Raw genomic sequence first — 17,157 nt, forward strand, 5'->3', positions numbered from 1 at the left:
GCTAAACAATCTCGGAAAAAAATTCCACTATAAATTACAAGCAAAAAGGTAGAAACATTGGCAATTTATTTATTTTGTACAACATTTTGGTGACAAATTTGAACTTTTCCGCATGTGTATCTGAAGACAAACTTAACATCAGGCACACTGAATATAAACACCTAACTACTTAATTGCATTTGAGCACACCCATAGTCTGTGTATTCAAGGACACCAGCGTGTTCAATACTTTAAGGACCCGCCTTTATTTGGGCATTTATTCTAAGTGGTAGAAAATTGAAACTGCTAAGTTTTTCGTTATATACAGTCACTGATATCAATGAATACAGAGATGAGTTATAAGACAAGGTAAACAGGTGGTCAACAATGGGTGAGTGGTGTTCCTCTCTCACCGGATCACTGATTGTTTACACCCAAAGTTTTCTGACAGCTGGCCGTTTGACTGTGGGAGTCGGTCGGCGGTCATCAGAACTGTGGAAAAGATGGCAAAATTGTTTCATGTTACAAATTCTGTCTTTTAAGACGCATTATACTTCTCTCTTACATTCTTGAGGAACTCCTCTGCGACGATACGGGCTCTGGCATTAACGGACAGCTTCATCTCGCTAATCTCCTTGTCGATCTCCTCCATGAAATGGATGACAAAGTCCACCAACTTGTGTTTGTACATCTGCTCCGTGTGGAAGTTGGTAATCAAGAAGCTTATATCATATCCCTGAAAGAAAATGTTGGAATTTGTCAATTAGAACACCAAGGCACAGGAATTTATTTTACTATATTATCCATCAAACCATTCTCTATAAGAGTCACAAATAATTGACGCCTACATCAGTAGCCTTGGCGCACAATTCATAATTTTGCAAGCCCCAGTAACTGTTTTACTCCTATTTGGATCCTTTTAGTAACATTTCTATCAAGATTTTGTAATAGCATTGATAGAGTGAAAAGGTATTTCACTCATAATCTTAACAATCCTCATACTATGCAATCGGCCCACCCTCAACCCATTTCTTACCTCGACTGGTTTCCTCCTCAGAATGAAGAAGTTCTCTGCCCGCATCATCATAAAGCGCATGAACTTGTGGCAAAGGATCTTCTCGATCTCATCAGCCTGAGGTGGTAGACATGGTACAGTTGCTTTTAAGGTGTACATTATACAGAAAAACAGATTTTAGGACCACTAGAAAGTATAACGTCTCCTTGTGGGTCATTTTAATCTAGAGGTTCCACTGGACTGTTGCTATTACCTGCTTGACAGCAATGCTAACTCTGACAGAGTTGATGGATCCCTCGATAAGAACCTTCTCCTTGTCATTGCGGCTGATCACAACAGGCTGAAGCAGCAGCTCCTTACTGCTCCTGTAAACCACAACAAAAACAATCATCAGATATTCATGAAAAGTTTCAAATGATCACAAATGAAATATATGAGCAGCTGCTGAACTTCTCATTTATACAGTGACGTTTCACATCTTGCATGCACATCCAGCATTTTTTTCTACCCTCGAAGATTGCCATGCGCGAGTTTGCGCAGGTTCAAACATGTGTGGAAGTAGCAATCCTCTGCAAAGCGGAGTGACATACCTGACCTCCACCTCGGGCTTGTTGTGACGCTCCACCACCTGAGAGGAGAAATTCTCCAGACACATGGCCGCCTGCAGGGTGGCCCTCACAGCGTTTAAGTAGGGACGCAGAGTCGCTGTCTAAAGACAATTTGGATAAACTCAGTCTATGCAGGTTTTGTACGAAAATGGAGTGAAATTCATAAAACATCAGTATCAGTGGAGCGATGTCAGGTTTAATTAAAAAGCAAGCTGAGTGTAAATGAGATTAACACAAATTGAGGATAAAGCCGATAAAAACCGTATGGTTCGAAAAAAGGTTTTAATATATAGGAATTAACAGGAAAAGGCCATGTGATACAAAAAAAATGAGGTCGGAAATGATTCAACAAGAGAAAAATACAATATATGCTAATCCACCTTAAATTATTCCTAAACTGCCGTTTTGGTAGAAACAAAAAAGTAGCAACGCAACTGTTGATGTAGTCTGATGCTGTCAAATAGTGCACTAATATAAATTAACTCAGTAAAGACACACTTAAAGAGCAGACTTACCATTTTTGCGCTGTAAAAGACGGAAGTTCCTAAGCCACGCCTAGGACTCAGTTCCGTAAACCCTACATATCAAAAAACGAAAGGGTGCGCTCGTTTTAAGTATCCTTTTGTCCGTGAAAGTAGATTGCTTGACGCAGTTTGCATGTCTTAACGATTAGTCTCTTTACTCCGCCCGTTCTGAGTACACGAATCGTTAAAACGAACATGTTCTTTGCGACTAGTCCATTTGACTGCAAATATAGGAGACATTTGTTTAGTGGCCAGAATTGCATTCGTTTCACCGCAATAATATTTAACGAATAGCACTTAAAGCACCAATTTTAGTAGTGACTTCAAACTGCTAAAATCAACAGTGTGAGATGGAAATTGTATATCCGTTTATCCGTTAACCCATACCATCACACAATATGGGTTAATCCGACGCTACCATTAATATGCAGAGCGCTGATGTCCTAAAATAGGATGTCTTGTCAGAAAACTGGACAGCACCGGATTAATTTATTAATTTACCGTACTTAGATATTTATTATCGTCGAGTACCACTTGAAATATTGTGATTGTGTCGTAATCTCAGTGGATTCGATAGCTTTACGCCCCTTTTCTGTTTATGGAGTTTTCCATCATGGACGCCATTCTTTTGACGGTAAGTATCGCTGCATGTAAAAATTCACCGACATATCACTCTTTTATTCCGGTTACTATCTGTCAATGATTCATAATAACGTAACTGCATAAAGTGTGTAAGTCCAACCATGCAAATATAATGGTAGATTTAAAAAATATATATGTTAATACACCATTCACACTGTGGGCCCTGCAGGTTAGCGATGTATAAAACCAAACCTAACCTGCGTGTAGAGGATGAGTGTGAAAAACGAGCAATCCTCACATATCCTTAATTCTAAGTACAAAGTAATATAAGTTAGACACAATGTAAAAATTCCGCATCTTGTTTTCTCCCTGTGCTTCAGTTTATTCTTACGTAGGCAGGCCTCAGGTAGCCGGCACCATGAGTGAGCTGAAGGACTGCCCCCCTTTGAAGTATTATGACTTCAAGCCTGTGGAGCACGTCAAGGTGTGTCCCCGCTACACGGCTGTGTTGGGACGCTCGGAGGACGATGGGATTGGGATCGAGGAGCTGGACACTTTGCAGCTGGAGCTGGAGACTCTCCTGTCCTCAGCCAATCGTCGCCTCAGAGCGCTGGAGGAGCAGAGACAGGTGGGGAAACAAAAGAAACGCATCCATCTATTTCCCACTTATCTTGTTCAGGATTTTGGGGAGGTCGCTGAAGTTAGGGTGTCAAAGAAAAATTGAAATTTCAAATGCGATAATAATGTTGATAAGCAATATTAATATTATATTTTGTCCTGTGTTGCAGATCCTCACAGACTGGCAGGACAAGAAGGGAGACAAGCGCTTTCTGAAGATGGGAAAAGACCCCGACCCTGCCGCTTCATCTCGACACAAGCCAAAGAAGCAGAAATTAGATGGCAAAAGTAGTCACGGGCCAGGTCCAGGTCCTGGCAGACCTAAATCCAAAAACCTGCAACCCAAAGTCCAAGAATATGAATTTACAGATGATCCTCAAGACATTCCTCGCACTCCGAAGAACGATGTCCCCAACAGGTCAGCAATAATGTTTAGCAGATTATAGATTTGACCTTGCTTTTAGTAAAATTTGCCATCTTAAGAAATTAGAATTTAATGTAGGAATCACACTTTTTGGTGCTTCTCACCTCAAAAGAAAACATTTGGTCTTTCTTGCATCGTTTCTCTTTCCAGATTCTGGGCTTCTGTTGAGCCGTACTGTGCCGACATAACAAATGAGGAGATTCGGTTGCTCGAGGAACTTCTAAAACCACCAGACGATGAAGCCGAGTACTTTAAAGTAAGCCATGCTGTTAGTAAGTTTGGCAAAAATGTGTCTTTACGTCAAGAGCAGTGTGTTAAATTTTGATGCTGTGTGTTAACTGAAGATTCCAGCTTTAGGGAAACACTACTCACAGCGGTGGGCTCAGGAGGATCTGCTGGAGGAGCAGAGAGAAGGCGCTCGAGCCAACGACAAGAAGAAGAGTCTCTTGGGTGGCCCGCTGTCTGAGCTTGATGCAAAAGGTGACACAATTTTGCTGTCAGTGCCTGTAAAAGGAGGCCTTCCTCCTCTGACGTGTCATGAGAAGGATGATGATGATGATGATGATGATGATGATAATGAGGAAGACAAGATGTTATGGCCAAATTACACGAAGGTGAAATGTGATGTACCATTTAGTTGGTTGGTCTGGCTTGACTCATTACTCCACTGGCAAAAAATTTGTTCCTTATTTCCTAATCATCACATCAATGACTGGAATGCAAAAAGAGACACACAGCATGTAAGCGTTGTGATGTCACATACGCGCTTGGCTGTTGTTTACTAGATGTGGACTCTTTGCTGAAGAAGTCCGAGTCCCAGCATGAGTCTCCGGAAGACGGCTGTCCCTTCGGACCTCTCACTCAACGGCTCCTCCAGGCTCTTGTGGAGGTAATTCCACTTTGGAAAGGCAATATTTTGAAGAAACGCTTTCACAGAATGCAATTGTTAATTATGCACGGAATTCGTGCTTGAGTATTTGGAAGCTTGAAGGTCCATGTCTCTTGTGGACATTATGTTTGGAAGCAGATATTAAAAATAGAAAGACGACTCATTATTTGATTTTAATTTTAAAAATAGAAATTTGATTTTCTCGTTTGGATGTCTGGGACGGGTACGTGAAAGTCCAAGAACAGTTTGATTTTCAATTTGTATTTCAGAAACAAAAATAGGATATGGTAGGAGACACAAATTGAAAAACGGCCCGTAGTTTGGTTTTGGAATGCCAGAAATTGTCACTGCGAGCATTTCTCATACTGGCCAGGAGATGGCGACACTGGCGTCTTAAAAAAAAAAACAAAAAAAAAAAAACGACATCTCCAGCCAAGATTCCACAAACAGTAACCACGCGTGGAAATAATTTCTGGTACCTGTCTTTTAATGCGAGTATAATGATGATGATGATGATGATATTCTTCTTCTTCTTCTTCTTATTATTATTATTATTATTATTATTTTTTATTTTTATTATTATTCATAATAATAATAATAATATTAACAGACATTGGGGGGGGGGGGGTTTGTTCGTTTGTTTTTCCTTTTTTTTATTTTTTTTAATTTTTTTTATTTCTTCAATTTTTTCAATTGAGGTTTAAATGCTCATTTTCTGTGTTATTGTAAAATATGAACTGAAAGCAATTGTGAATACTTCTGATTTCCTTCGTCCTCAATGAAAGCAAACAAGTTATCTTTGTGTTTTAAGCAAAACAACAAATCATGAAGATTGGAGTTATTTCTTTCCAAAAAGGTTGACCAACATTTTTCTCCAAGTGTGTACTTAGCGTTTGTGGAATTTTGGCTGAACATGGTCATACAGAAGATGATATTCTTTTTAGACGCCAGTGTCGCCATCTCCTGGCCAGTATGAGAAATGCTCGCAGTGACAACTTGACGCTAATCCAAAACCAAAATACAGGCCGTTTTTTTTCCATTTTTGTCTCCTGCTGCTTCCCATTTTCGTTTCTGAAATAAAAAATGAAAATCAAACTGTTATTGGACTTTTCCTTGCCCATGCCAGATATACAAAAAAGAAAATCAAGCTGCATTTCAATTATGGTGTTTCTATTTTAAAATTAAAATCTAATAACGAGTCATTTTTCTATTTTTAATATATGTTTCCAAACGTAATAGCCAATGACCAAAAGAGACACGGACCCTTAAATTAAACCATGATGTCTTTGTTGCATTCAGGAGAATATTATATCCCCCATGGAGGATTCTCCTATACCAGATATTTCAGGGAAGGATGCTAACGATGGAGCCGGGACGTCTCCTCGAAGCCAAGGGAAATCTTTTAGGTAGGTCGAAAATATCTGGGAAACTAACCGAGATTACAAGATTACAATAAGAGTCGCGGGGATTGGAACCGAGCTTTTCCACGAAAAATGAAAACGTGATAGTAATAAATTCCCTTTTCTGATATCAAAACAAATTTCCCACTATTGGTGCATCCAAAGTTCTTGTCCACTCATTAAAGATAAAGAAATGAAGCATCTTGACTTTCCCATTGTAGCGCGCCTCACACACGTTCCCTCGAAGCTCGCATCAAAGAGGAGCTGATTGCCCAGGGAATCCTGGACTCAGAGGAGCGACCCGGTCCGGGTGGAGACTGCGAGGACGAAGTGCTGGCGGAGCTCCAGAAGAGACAGGCGGAGCTCAAAGCCCTCATTGCTCACAACAAAACCCGCAAGCAGGAGCTGCTCAGGTGAGGATCGATTGTCTCAAGGCGCACCACAAACATGTCGAGTGTCTCGCTGGCACCTTACCCTTGTTTTTGTGCTTCTTAGGTTGGCAAAAGAGGAGATGCGCAAGCAGGAGCTGAGGCAGAGAGTCCGGGTGTCTGACAATGAGGTCATGGAGGGATTTCGGCGAATCATGGCAGCCAGACAGAAGAAGCGCACCCCGACCAAGAAGGAGAAAGACCAGGCATGGAAAGCTCTGAAAGAGCGGGAAAGTATTCTTAAGTTACTGGATGGCTGAAAACGTTCAAAACAATTTTTGGACTACAGTCACGCACTACTGCATGTGGAACTTAAAAAGATGGATCTCCCTCCAGGCGGTATTTGAGGAAGGGCATTTCTGTCGTTTATTTGATTTTGATGTCAGGATGGTTTTTCTATGGTTGTTTTTTGTCTGTTGTGATGGCATAAAAATGCATATCAGTGTTTGTATAAATAATTAAAAGCTGTTGTTATGAAATGAATTCTAAAGTTGTCTTTTTTTGTCCTAAGAACAGTACTGAAAAGCCTATTAGCATCACATACTGTTGACTGAAATATCATTTGCTTAACATGATAGCAAACTTTAATACATTGTTGTTGTTTGAACAGTAATCTATGAAGGAATTGATTGTCATAAATAATGAAAGCTTGCACAACAACAACCAAGAGTTTACTGTTTTTGGGGTGGAAACCGCAATGCCACTTTGCCTTATAACCAGCTGGACTGGTCGCGTGACTACAAATTCCTGCATGGCAACAATCTGGGGAATGAGAGAAAAGAATCGAAACTCTCTTGTTGCAGGTAATGAGCTAATGCTACACTCACTCACAAATGCATGAAAATGTCCATCAAAAAAACTCTTGTACTGTTTTCTAATACATTTAGTAGGATGTAAGTGATAAAAGTGTTATACTTAAACATGTAAAAGAGTACTTTAATCAGAAACAATTTGAAAGCTGTACATTTATTGAAAAGTACTGTATTTCGATCATTAACCTGGCAATAGCCAGATTGATAATTGTGATTCACTCAAGGGAGTTCTCCACAATATTCTCGGGAGTTTGTGAACTCACAAATACCGCCAGAATTCAGCTTGCAGAGAGCAAGGTTAGTATTTTATACAGCATGTAAATATTTTCCAACACCACTAGATGGCAGTCAAATCTTGTTTAATCCAGAGCCGTAGTTTTGGCTAATTCTGTTTCACTCCGCTGTGATTGGTCAATTGCTGGTCATATGACATATGGACGCCATGTTGTTACCCTGCTGCTGGGATTTCGTTGTGTTTTGCAATAATGGCGTTGCTCACAACGACCAGGCAGCAGTAATATGATACATCGGTTTACTAGAGACCCACAGGGGAGGAAATTGAAAGTCAAATGATTTGAAGTAGCTAGGACTGCACACGTACAATGCAGCCTTCGGATTTATTTATTTATGTATGTATTTATTTATTTATTTATTTATTTATTTATTTATTTATTTATTTAATCAAGAGTTATAATTGAAAATAAAAATCTAATTGATTTGAATTATAAGCCTGTACAAACTGAATGGACTTAAAATAAAACCATTATCGATTTTGACTCTTGCTAAAACAGGGCCCATAATATGGAAATGAGCTATTGTGGATTTTGTGTTGTAAATAAAAGTTCTAAATATTGTACTTGCACAATTGAAAGATGAAAATTAAAACGAAAATATGAGATTTGGTTGTCAGTTACACTGAAATCACGTTTAAATTTAAATTTAGGACCATTATGACAAACAAATCACAGCGGAACCTGTTATAATATGTTCATTGGTACCATGATAAATTGGCTTTATTATCAAGTATCTTGCCTGTTATATCAGGAGCTAAAGACAGGAGATAAAGCAAATACATGTAATCTTATTTGAACATATTATGTGTTATTGTATGAACATACTAATACATTTCCAGCATTCACAATGTTGAAAATCAAAATCCATGTACAGTAAAAATACCGGAATACACCATATGCTAGTAACAGACTTTATCACACATGCAGTATATTATCAGCTTATCAAATACATCAAAGGTTAAAAAAATAAAACAAGGGTAAAATATAAAAGAAAATGTACACCTAGTTTGTGAAAGAAAGTTATTTTGCGTGCAAAACGATAGGCATGCGCATGCTTGAGCGCACGCCCCCTCCTGTGGCGGATGGTAACAACATGGCGTCCGTGTTTTCAGTTGGCCAGATTCTACGGCTCTGAATCCAACCCGTTGCCCACGTTCTAGTAAACGAGTCCTCAGTTTACGACGGAGTAACGTTGCGTATGTAACCTTGCCTACGTTAACACAGTCGTAACGTCACAGTATGAAAAACACTTTCCGAGTGTCTGGAGGCTACAAAGTAGGCTATGATGTTTTTGGCTCTGTGAGACCCGTTTTAGTGTCTGAAAACGGGTCGCACAGACCCGAACGCCATACAAGTGCTAAGAAGAGTAGCCTATGCAATGAGTTTGTTTGGACAGCGCATAAGAGAAATGCAGCCAAGGCCCAAGGTACTTTATTCTTGTTTCCATGAACTTACTCCTGCTACATAACTTTTGACTGCTGAACTTTTCTGCTTCGCCTTAAGCTTTTTGGATCATTCTGTCCAAATGTGTGTCTTGCCCAAACAATTTGTTTGGCTAAACTCTGACAAGGAGATGAATTTTGTTTACTTGTTTTCATGAAACCTGTCTGACGGATTTCCACTGTGTAAAATTTGTTAATCTATGATTTGTTTATCCCCTAAAATTTTGCAATTGTATACAAGTATCTTAATGGCAACATTGAAGAGGTTTGTATCAGTTAGATATTGATCCAATCTGAGACTTGTGGCTTTCCTCTTTTTTTCAGTGTAATCGCATAATCAGCCTTTTGTTCTTATACAGTGGACATAAAATGTCATCACACCACTGTTCAAATTGAAAATTTGCATGATCGTGAAAAATAATAATAATAAAAAAATAAAAAATACAGTCTACCTAGTAGGTCTATAGCCTACCAAAAAAAAATTACAGGGAGGTATAAACAAACAACTAAGATCATGTGGTTTCATAAGTGAGTACACCCGCTTATAAATTTGGTCACAATTAACCAAACTCTTTTAATGTCATGTGAAATGGGAGTCGGTATATTTAAAATACTGCTGATGAACCCAATTTAATTTTAGCTGTTCAGGTAGGCTTGCCCTGACATTGTCTTCTTTTCTTGCACAACCTGAAGGTTTTGTAATAACACCGGCTGTTTTTTTTTTTTTAACTGCTCATAATTTCACCCACCCTGACTAAGAACTCAGTTACATCTGCAGGAAGAAAAAAAAAAAGGAAAAAAAAAAAACAGGCCAAAGTGTGATGCTGCCGCAACATACTACATTTTAGGTCTGGTGTTCGTTTGGTGATTAGCAGTGTTGTTTTTGTGCTTAACATTTTGTGGGAATTGTTTCCTTTTTTTGGGGGGGGGGGGCAAAATTTCCCAAAATGTCGCATATTTTTAAATTGTTTATTATACTTCCCATCGCAAAAATATTTTTTTGATCCATCTAACATAGATCGACCAGTAAATTGAGAGCCTCACCATTTTGGCTCAGTTCCTTCTTCAGCACCAAATACTAACTCCACTTAGGGCATGATCTCATCTACGACCTGCAGAGGGCGCTCCGCCCTTCTTCAACTGAAGTCAAAGAACGAAATTAAATGGAACAATACATGTTATAGGTCGCATTAATAGTGGAAAAAAATGACGTCTTTTATCTTGGTCTCATTTTTTTTTGTATATCACAAAAGTGACATTTAAACAAGATATATTATCCACTATATAGTGTTATAATATTAGGTGTAAATTAAATAATCCACTACTGTATACCAGAAAATGGTTGAATGTTTATGCACACACATAAACATGTTCAGTGTCCTTGCAAGCACTTCTGTGCTTACACCCAAACAGACACCAACAATAAGCCCCCACCCCACCCGCTTCCCTGTTTACACCAACATCCTCAATGCAAATTCATAATGCCATGAACCCATCTGCATGAAAGCTCTTTTTCACTATACAAACCTATTGAATCCTCCCCAGGTGAATGAATGCCAGAATCCACGCACGTGTATACAGTCCCGCAGAGCCTTTGTTGCATTTGTTGTCATTATGAGACCTCAGCTGAAGGGCAGGTGGGTTTTGTATTGTATTGAAACACAGCATATGTGCTCACTCATTCACTATTTGCACTTCATTACATTGAGCTGTCTAAAGTGTACTATTGACAGTGCAGGTGTTTTGTGTTTTTTCTTCCCCTGACGCTGTGACATATGAGGTTCTCTATTTCAGTCTTGGCCCCACCCTTCTACTTCAGCCCATGTGAAATTCACCCATGAGGTGAGCTTCTTCACTTGTCCCTGTCACAGCCTGTAAACCTTTATGGTTGTTTGGACAAGAGGGCTCTTCACTGGAGGGCCTGGCGTAAAATGTTTGAACTTGAAGTATGCTGGCAAAGATGACGTTACATAATAGATACCTGATAGAGCTGCAATCTGCATAAGTACAGTAACCAAAACAATGTACATTGCTATTCCCCACCATTGTAACTGTATAAAGAAAGGTACAATTATAGAAAGCATTATCATTGCCATATATTTCTGGACCAAACTGGTCTCACGAATCGCACTCCTCTGTTACTGTTACTGAGGTACTTGGCTGTATCTCATGCCAGTCGAGGGGGGCTTTCTGTTCAGCAAAGCTCTTTGTTTTGTACGCTCAGTCTCTTTCTTTGGGGCCTTTCCTCCTACTCCACCTCCGCCTCTGCGTTCCCGAACATGGACAGAGAGCACCTCTCAAATAAACATCCTCGCTCATACATACAGATGAGCACAAGATAGCACGAGCGAGACGCATACAGGGAAAGGGACTGAACATGTTATGACTGTCAACGCATTGTCCAAATGCTATGTCAATTTCCAAGCTAATAGCACATGCTGAATAGCGATTGTGTATGTGCGGCCGACATGTCCACTGACAAGCGCCTCTGTCCAGCCGGGGTCGCGCCTATTCGGCTATTCTCCTCCTGCACAGAGAGTGATTGTCTTCAATGCTGCTTCCACTATTCTGATGTCATGATTTGTCCTGCAGTAAAACTGTTGTTGCTGCTGTTGTGCTAAAGCTTGAACGACCTTACAGCCTCAAGTCAGAGGCGCGAATGACCCGAAGGATAAGGAGAGACCGTGAAAAAACACTCTCTCGTCCTTATTTACCTTGGATGGGTTTGAATGGCATTTGTTTCTTATTTGCATGGCAGTTGATGTTTTTCGTATATGACTCATAAATTTGGAAGCTCCTATGCAAATATATATTTTTTGCCTTATTCACCTCAAACATCGGGCCGGCTCGCTGCAGGAAGGAAGCTGTAAGTTGCCGGCAAAATTATGACTATTGCTGACAGTTTTCTACTGCTTTGTTGGAAAGGTCTAAAATGAAGACAAAGTACACTAACTATGGGGAAAATTAAATTACATAATAATTAGGAATGGGCAAATATCAATACCAAGTATCGCCATCAGGCCGTTATCTGACCATATTTCAAGGCACTGATACGACAGTGGGCGTTATAAATATTGTCCGCCCTCTTGTGGTCGTTTTACGATCAGGAACTTAAAGGCATACATTAAGTTGTACAACCACATGTTTTGTTGGAGATTTTTTCTGGTCACTCGATTATTACTTTCCTTTTATTTATTTATTTATTTATTTATTTATTTATTTATTTATTTATTGTAATTCATTCTATTGTGTGTTCTACAGAGATGGGAAATCCAGGTCCAAAAAGTAAAAACATTGCCACATTTTAGCTTTAGCCACAGGTGCTTGTACTCAACCGACGGTTAAACGAGGTCATTATGAGAAGCACCTGTGGCTAAAGCCAAACTCTGGCAGGGTTTTTTACTTTCTTGACCTGGTTTTCCCATTTCTGGTGTTCTATACAAAATATGTATTTTATGAACAAATGGAAAAAAATGTTCATAGAAAATTGCCATTACTTTGATGCCATTCTAATTTTTATTATATTTTAATACAAATTTGGGATATGTAGGTATTTCTTTAAAATTATCTGTCATTGTTTTTATTTTATGTAGAAGTACTATTGGTATCGGCATTTGGTATTTGTGACCACATAAGACTTGAGTACTCGGAGTCATACTGATATTGGTGTGGGGAAAAAAACTGGCAGTGAACACCCCTAATAATAACAACAATAACATACAGTGTGTTCAAAGCAAGAGCCATGATCGTCATGTGGATTAACGCGTTGTAGGTCTGGGATGGGCAATCTCGGTCCTCGAGGGCCGGAGTCCTGCAGGTTTTGGATGTTTCCCTTCTCCAACACAGCTGATATATGATGAGCTCATTAGCAAGCTCTGCATAAGACTGATAACGATCCCGTTGATTGGAATCAGCTTGTGTTGGAAGAGGGAAACCTCCAAAACCTGCAGTACTCGTGCCCTTGAGGACTGAGATTGCCACCTCTGTCCTAGATGTATGTACTCAGTATCAAATCCCTGTAAACAGACTCGAAAATCTTGTAAAACAAACAAAAAAGTCTCCCCAGGAAGAGTGGAAGACCTTATAGCTGCAAAGGGAGAAACCAACCAACTCCATATTGTTTTCCATTTTCAGTTCCTGTAGGTATGTAATGACCAACACTTTTGTCCTTATACTGTTACCATGGCGATGCACTTAATGGACCCCATCATGTCACCATATTTTGAACAGAGCACTCACAGTACTTGCATAGCTGCAGGCAGTTAAAAGTGTATCGAAAAAAAAAAAAACATGTCACCACAGTATATCACGAAGAGAAGAAACATTTTCAGTTGAAGGTTCATTATGAGTTTTACGAGTGTTTAAAAGACTTAAGGTCATGCTAACTATCTCCCTTTTGAAAGAAATTGGTGCTAATGCTACAAGCTAGCTTTAGGGGTGGGGCAGCTGACTGACTGCTGGCTATGACAGGCAGGAGAGAAAAAGGGCTCAGCAGGTTAGTGCATTGGCAGTTCATTTTGACGGTTCATTTTGAAACCTCATTTGACACAAGACCACTTAGCAGAGGTAATCTTTGGGAACATATCATTAGCCCAGTGGTATAGGTCCTCATTTGGGATAAGGGTAAGGTGGAGAATATCCCAGCTGACGTTTCCAGAGGTGGAGTTCACCAAATGGCCGCCAGTCAATCACAGTTCCATTGCCAGAGAGACATATTATTAATTAACTAACTAAACAATAATGCTTGGTTCACATTGGATACAGAAAGGGAACAAAGTTTTCTTCTGTTTTCATTTGTGTAGACAGAAAATGACTTTAAAATGTGGAAAACGGCTTAAAACTTTTCCTTTTGACAATGTCAAGTGTTGGTTGGGACTGTTGGGAAATCTATAATGTACTTTTAAATTAGGAGATAGTGGAATGTGACGATGTTGACGATAAGGAGGAAATTCTTCCTGCGGTTGGTGTTAAGTGAAGCAGAGAAGCGGACTTGTCCAGCATTGTGGATAATAGTCATTCAAGAAGACACAGGGAAAGACACTTCTCTCACCACCCACTACCTCTCTGTCATCCTCTCTCTCTTTTGTTCCCTCTGCTCTGTTATTATCGCCATCATTATTAGGCTCACTCTCCCCTCGCTGCGATGGAGAGGAAGGCCGGCCGCCCACATGGTGAGAGATTTCCAAGAGCAGCAGCAGCAACAGCAGTGCAGAAAGAGAGGGGGATGAAGACAAGAGGCCCAATAAAGTCCATCTAAATATAGACGGCAGGGCCCTTTTTTCTCTTCTCCTTATAAAGAGCTGGTGGTGAATCAGGGTGGACAACCCTCAGCGCACACTGATCACTCCCACCCGAACTGGAAATATAATTGTATGGGCATAGAAAGACACACACACGAACACATGCTGGCTTACAATGTTTTTATGAGACAGGACAGAGAGCTTAGTGAGAGCTTCTTTTTTTTCACATGAGAGGAAAAATAGTGGTTGATGGAACATACTAAATTAGGAGAGGTCAGAAGAAACCCTTAGAAAAGACATGATGGGAGCATTGAGTGATGGGGGGAGCTTCCCGGCCTGAAAAGTCAAGACCAGCGCAAGAGATTAAGATTCAAATGAAGCTGGGACTAAAATGTCCAAGGATGGAATTCTTACCAAGACATCATCCATCCTCTGTACATAGAGAGATGCCCCTGTTTGACTCTCAATACTGTATGCAGGTCCGTGTAAACCACAAGAATTTTTTTTTTGCTCACCAGCCAGCCAATGGGGCTTATTTTCCAATAGAAATGCATTTGTCAATGCGGGGGGGATTGAGAGTCGTTTTTCTCAATACAAAATTAGTGCTGCCACAACCAGTTACCGGTATTTTGATAATTGACTATAGTCAGCGATTATTTTTGCGGTTAGTTGACTAATCAGATGATAATAGCATCTTATCACACCAACAAGAAGCTGCTCTTGTATAACCATCATTAGTTTCCACCTGGAAGTATTTAAGCCATTTTAATAAACTTTGCAGTTTGTACCAGCTTTCATGACGTTTTATGGTGTTTACAGGACTGTCTCAGGAAATTAGAATATTGTGATAAAGTCCTTTATTTTCTGTAATGCAATTAAAAAAACAAAAATGTCATACATTCTGGATTCACTTGGAAACACTTTCAGGTGTTTCGAGTTAATTAGACGATTCAAGTGATTATTTGAATAGCCTACTAGTATACTTTTTCATGATATTCTAATATTTTGAGATAGGATATTTAAGTTTTGTTTAAGCTGTAAGCCAAAATCAGCAATGTTAAAATAATAAAAGGCTTGCAATATTTCAGTTGATTTGTAATGAATCCAGAATGTAATTTTTTTTTTAAATTGCATTACAGAAAATAAAGAACTTTATCACAATATTCTAATTTTCTGAGACAGTCCTGTATATATCACATTTTTAGCTCTTAATGTTTAGTGCAATTGAACCAAAAACTGTAAAATCATGTAGTCACTACAAGGAACTGGAAATATAACCTTTTATAGGTGAGACATGCTTTGACATTGATTAAAAAAAAGTAAACCTTACGAAACTCAATTGAGAAATTATCAAATTATGACTGTTGACATTAATTGCCTTTGTTGGGAATGTTGCCCCCACCAACGTGGCTGCAACATAGGCACTAGTAAGATAGCTGAATTTGTTCATCCTAAATTGAATCACTCCACCACAAGGTGCTTGTTTTTTTTTTTTTATGTGTTAGCCTGTGACTGTTATGTCAAGTTCTGTCTCAGAGGTTTTGCTCTCGTATTCCTCTTTTGTATTTCTGGTAAAATGCTCAAACTTTCGGGCTCCGTTGCTAATGCCAGTTAGGCATGTTACAGTTAGCTTACAGTACCAGTATACCGCACTTATGGGCAGATCCGGACGTTGATGTCACACATCCCACAATGCACGTTTACAATTATAGACAACTTTTGTGGTACAGGTGCCACAACAAGAAGAGGCAACAGAAGGGGCAAGTATTCTACAGGCTACTAAAAAAAGGAACAAATGTGTTGCCAATGAATCATAGCAGCCATAGAATGCGTGAAGAACAAAACGGAGCTGGATATCACCTGTGTAGGTGAGTTAATTACTGAATTAGTTAGTCGTGTAGATATAGCTTGATTGTATAGTTATTAAATGACGCCAAAAGACGTTATTGGGCACTTTGCGCGCGGCGGCTTAACCAGCAGATGCTAACTTGTGTGACCTGTGAGGCTAGCCACACGTAAAATGTGGGGGGAATAATTTGTTTCATTCATTTGTGCTGCTACAGTTTAATAGCTCTTACACAGATGAATTTAATAACTGACCAACAGAATAAAGAAGACTTTTCAAGGCATAAGTGACGGACGGCGCCGGCCGAGTCAGCAGATGCTACGTTGCTAATGTACCGAAGTAATACTGCAGGGCTTGCATGGAACGGCTAACCTAGATGGCATTTTGATTTTAAATAAATCCAGATCGTACAAACTTGTCAAGACTTTGCATGTTCACATTTGCAAGTGTAAGTGAGGGGGGAATTCCACGTAGGCTACTTGCGTCGCCGAGTTGACTACTGATGCTTCATAAGCAACAGTAATGTCATCCAGCATGTCCATCTTGCACATGTATGTCATGCCCTTCATAAAAGTGAGTTTGAATACACTGGAAGGAAAGTTGACGGATAAGCGCTAGTATACTCATCGTAAGTAATGGGCTTCTATCCTGCCAGAGGGGGCTGCGGGCAAGTCAGGTGATGTCCGGATCTTTAGTGGCATCAGCGAGAGGCTACTGAGACAGTTTTGAGAGAAATTGAAAGCTTCAAAAATAAACAATGATGTTGATTATTAATTGATTGTCAATTATTTTGATCGTCAGCTAAATCTTAATGAGCTAATCTTGCCATATATTTGAATTCAGAATACGACCCACCAAAGCAGCAGGTGGGAGTTGAAATTTACTCGCTTTGATAATGTTGTCTGTACATGGAAATAGTCCTCTTTGTCTGAGGTAGTTTAAATGTATCCTTATTTGGACCCATCATCTTCTTTATTTCCACATTGACTGTTAAATGAGAAGCATCCCATTTAATTATTTTTGGCCAGTTTTCATCAACACATTTTTAATGCAAGCT

General features: G+C 39.5%; 2 protein-coding genes and 1 long non-coding RNA gene across 6 annotated transcripts; 2 read left to right on the forward strand and 1 right to left on the reverse strand.

The window, feature by feature from the left end:
• Positions 1 to 49: 49 nt before the first annotated feature.
• Positions 50 to 3,319, reverse strand: LOC144023457 (actin-related protein 2/3 complex subunit 4). Of its 4 annotated transcripts, XM_077528952.1 has the most exons (7): positions 3,100 to 3,319; positions 2,118 to 2,179; positions 1,585 to 1,703; positions 1,248 to 1,359; positions 1,016 to 1,111; positions 545 to 715; positions 50 to 471 (listed from the first exon to the last, which is right to left on the reverse strand). In XM_077528952.1, the coding sequence occupies exons 2-7, from the start codon at positions 2,118 to 2,120 to the stop codon at positions 466 to 468; spliced, it is 507 nt and encodes a 168-aa protein (XP_077385078.1). In that variant the 5' UTR covers positions 2,121 to 2,179; positions 3,100 to 3,319; the 3' UTR covers positions 50 to 465. The 4 variants fall into 4 exon arrangements, with proteins under 4 accessions (XP_077385078.1, XP_077385080.1, XP_077385079.1 ...); XM_077528954.1 differs by lacking the exon at positions 2,118 to 2,179; XM_077528953.1 differs by lacking the exons at positions 2,118 to 2,179; positions 3,100 to 3,319 and adding an exon at positions 1,983 to 2,063.
• Positions 2,362 to 6,950, forward strand: tada3l (transcriptional adaptor 3 (NGG1 homolog, yeast)-like). The gene is made up of 9 exons (XM_077528951.1): positions 2,362 to 2,760; positions 3,089 to 3,336; positions 3,497 to 3,744; positions 3,901 to 4,006; positions 4,095 to 4,230; positions 4,536 to 4,639; positions 5,939 to 6,045; positions 6,261 to 6,452; positions 6,535 to 6,950. Exons 2-9 carry the CDS (start codon positions 3,127 to 3,129, stop codon positions 6,725 to 6,727), a joined length of 1,296 nt encoding a protein of 431 aa, XP_077385077.1. The 5' UTR covers positions 2,362 to 2,760; positions 3,089 to 3,126; the 3' UTR covers positions 6,728 to 6,950.
• Positions 6,951 to 8,686: 1,736 nt separating this feature from the next.
• LOC144024459 (uncharacterized) lies at positions 8,687 to 10,910 on the forward strand. Its single transcript, XR_013284772.1, has 3 exons — positions 8,687 to 8,998; positions 10,560 to 10,651; positions 10,809 to 10,910. It is a non-coding gene; the product is annotated as an uncharacterized LOC144024459 (long non-coding RNA).
• The last annotated feature ends 6,247 nt before the right edge of the window (positions 10,911 to 17,157 follow it).

This window comes from Festucalex cinctus, chromosome 8, assembly GCF_051991245.1.
Source record: "Festucalex cinctus isolate MCC-2025b chromosome 8, RoL_Fcin_1.0, whole genome shotgun sequence".
NCBI lineage: Eukaryota > Metazoa > Chordata > Actinopteri > Syngnathiformes > Syngnathidae > Festucalex > Festucalex cinctus.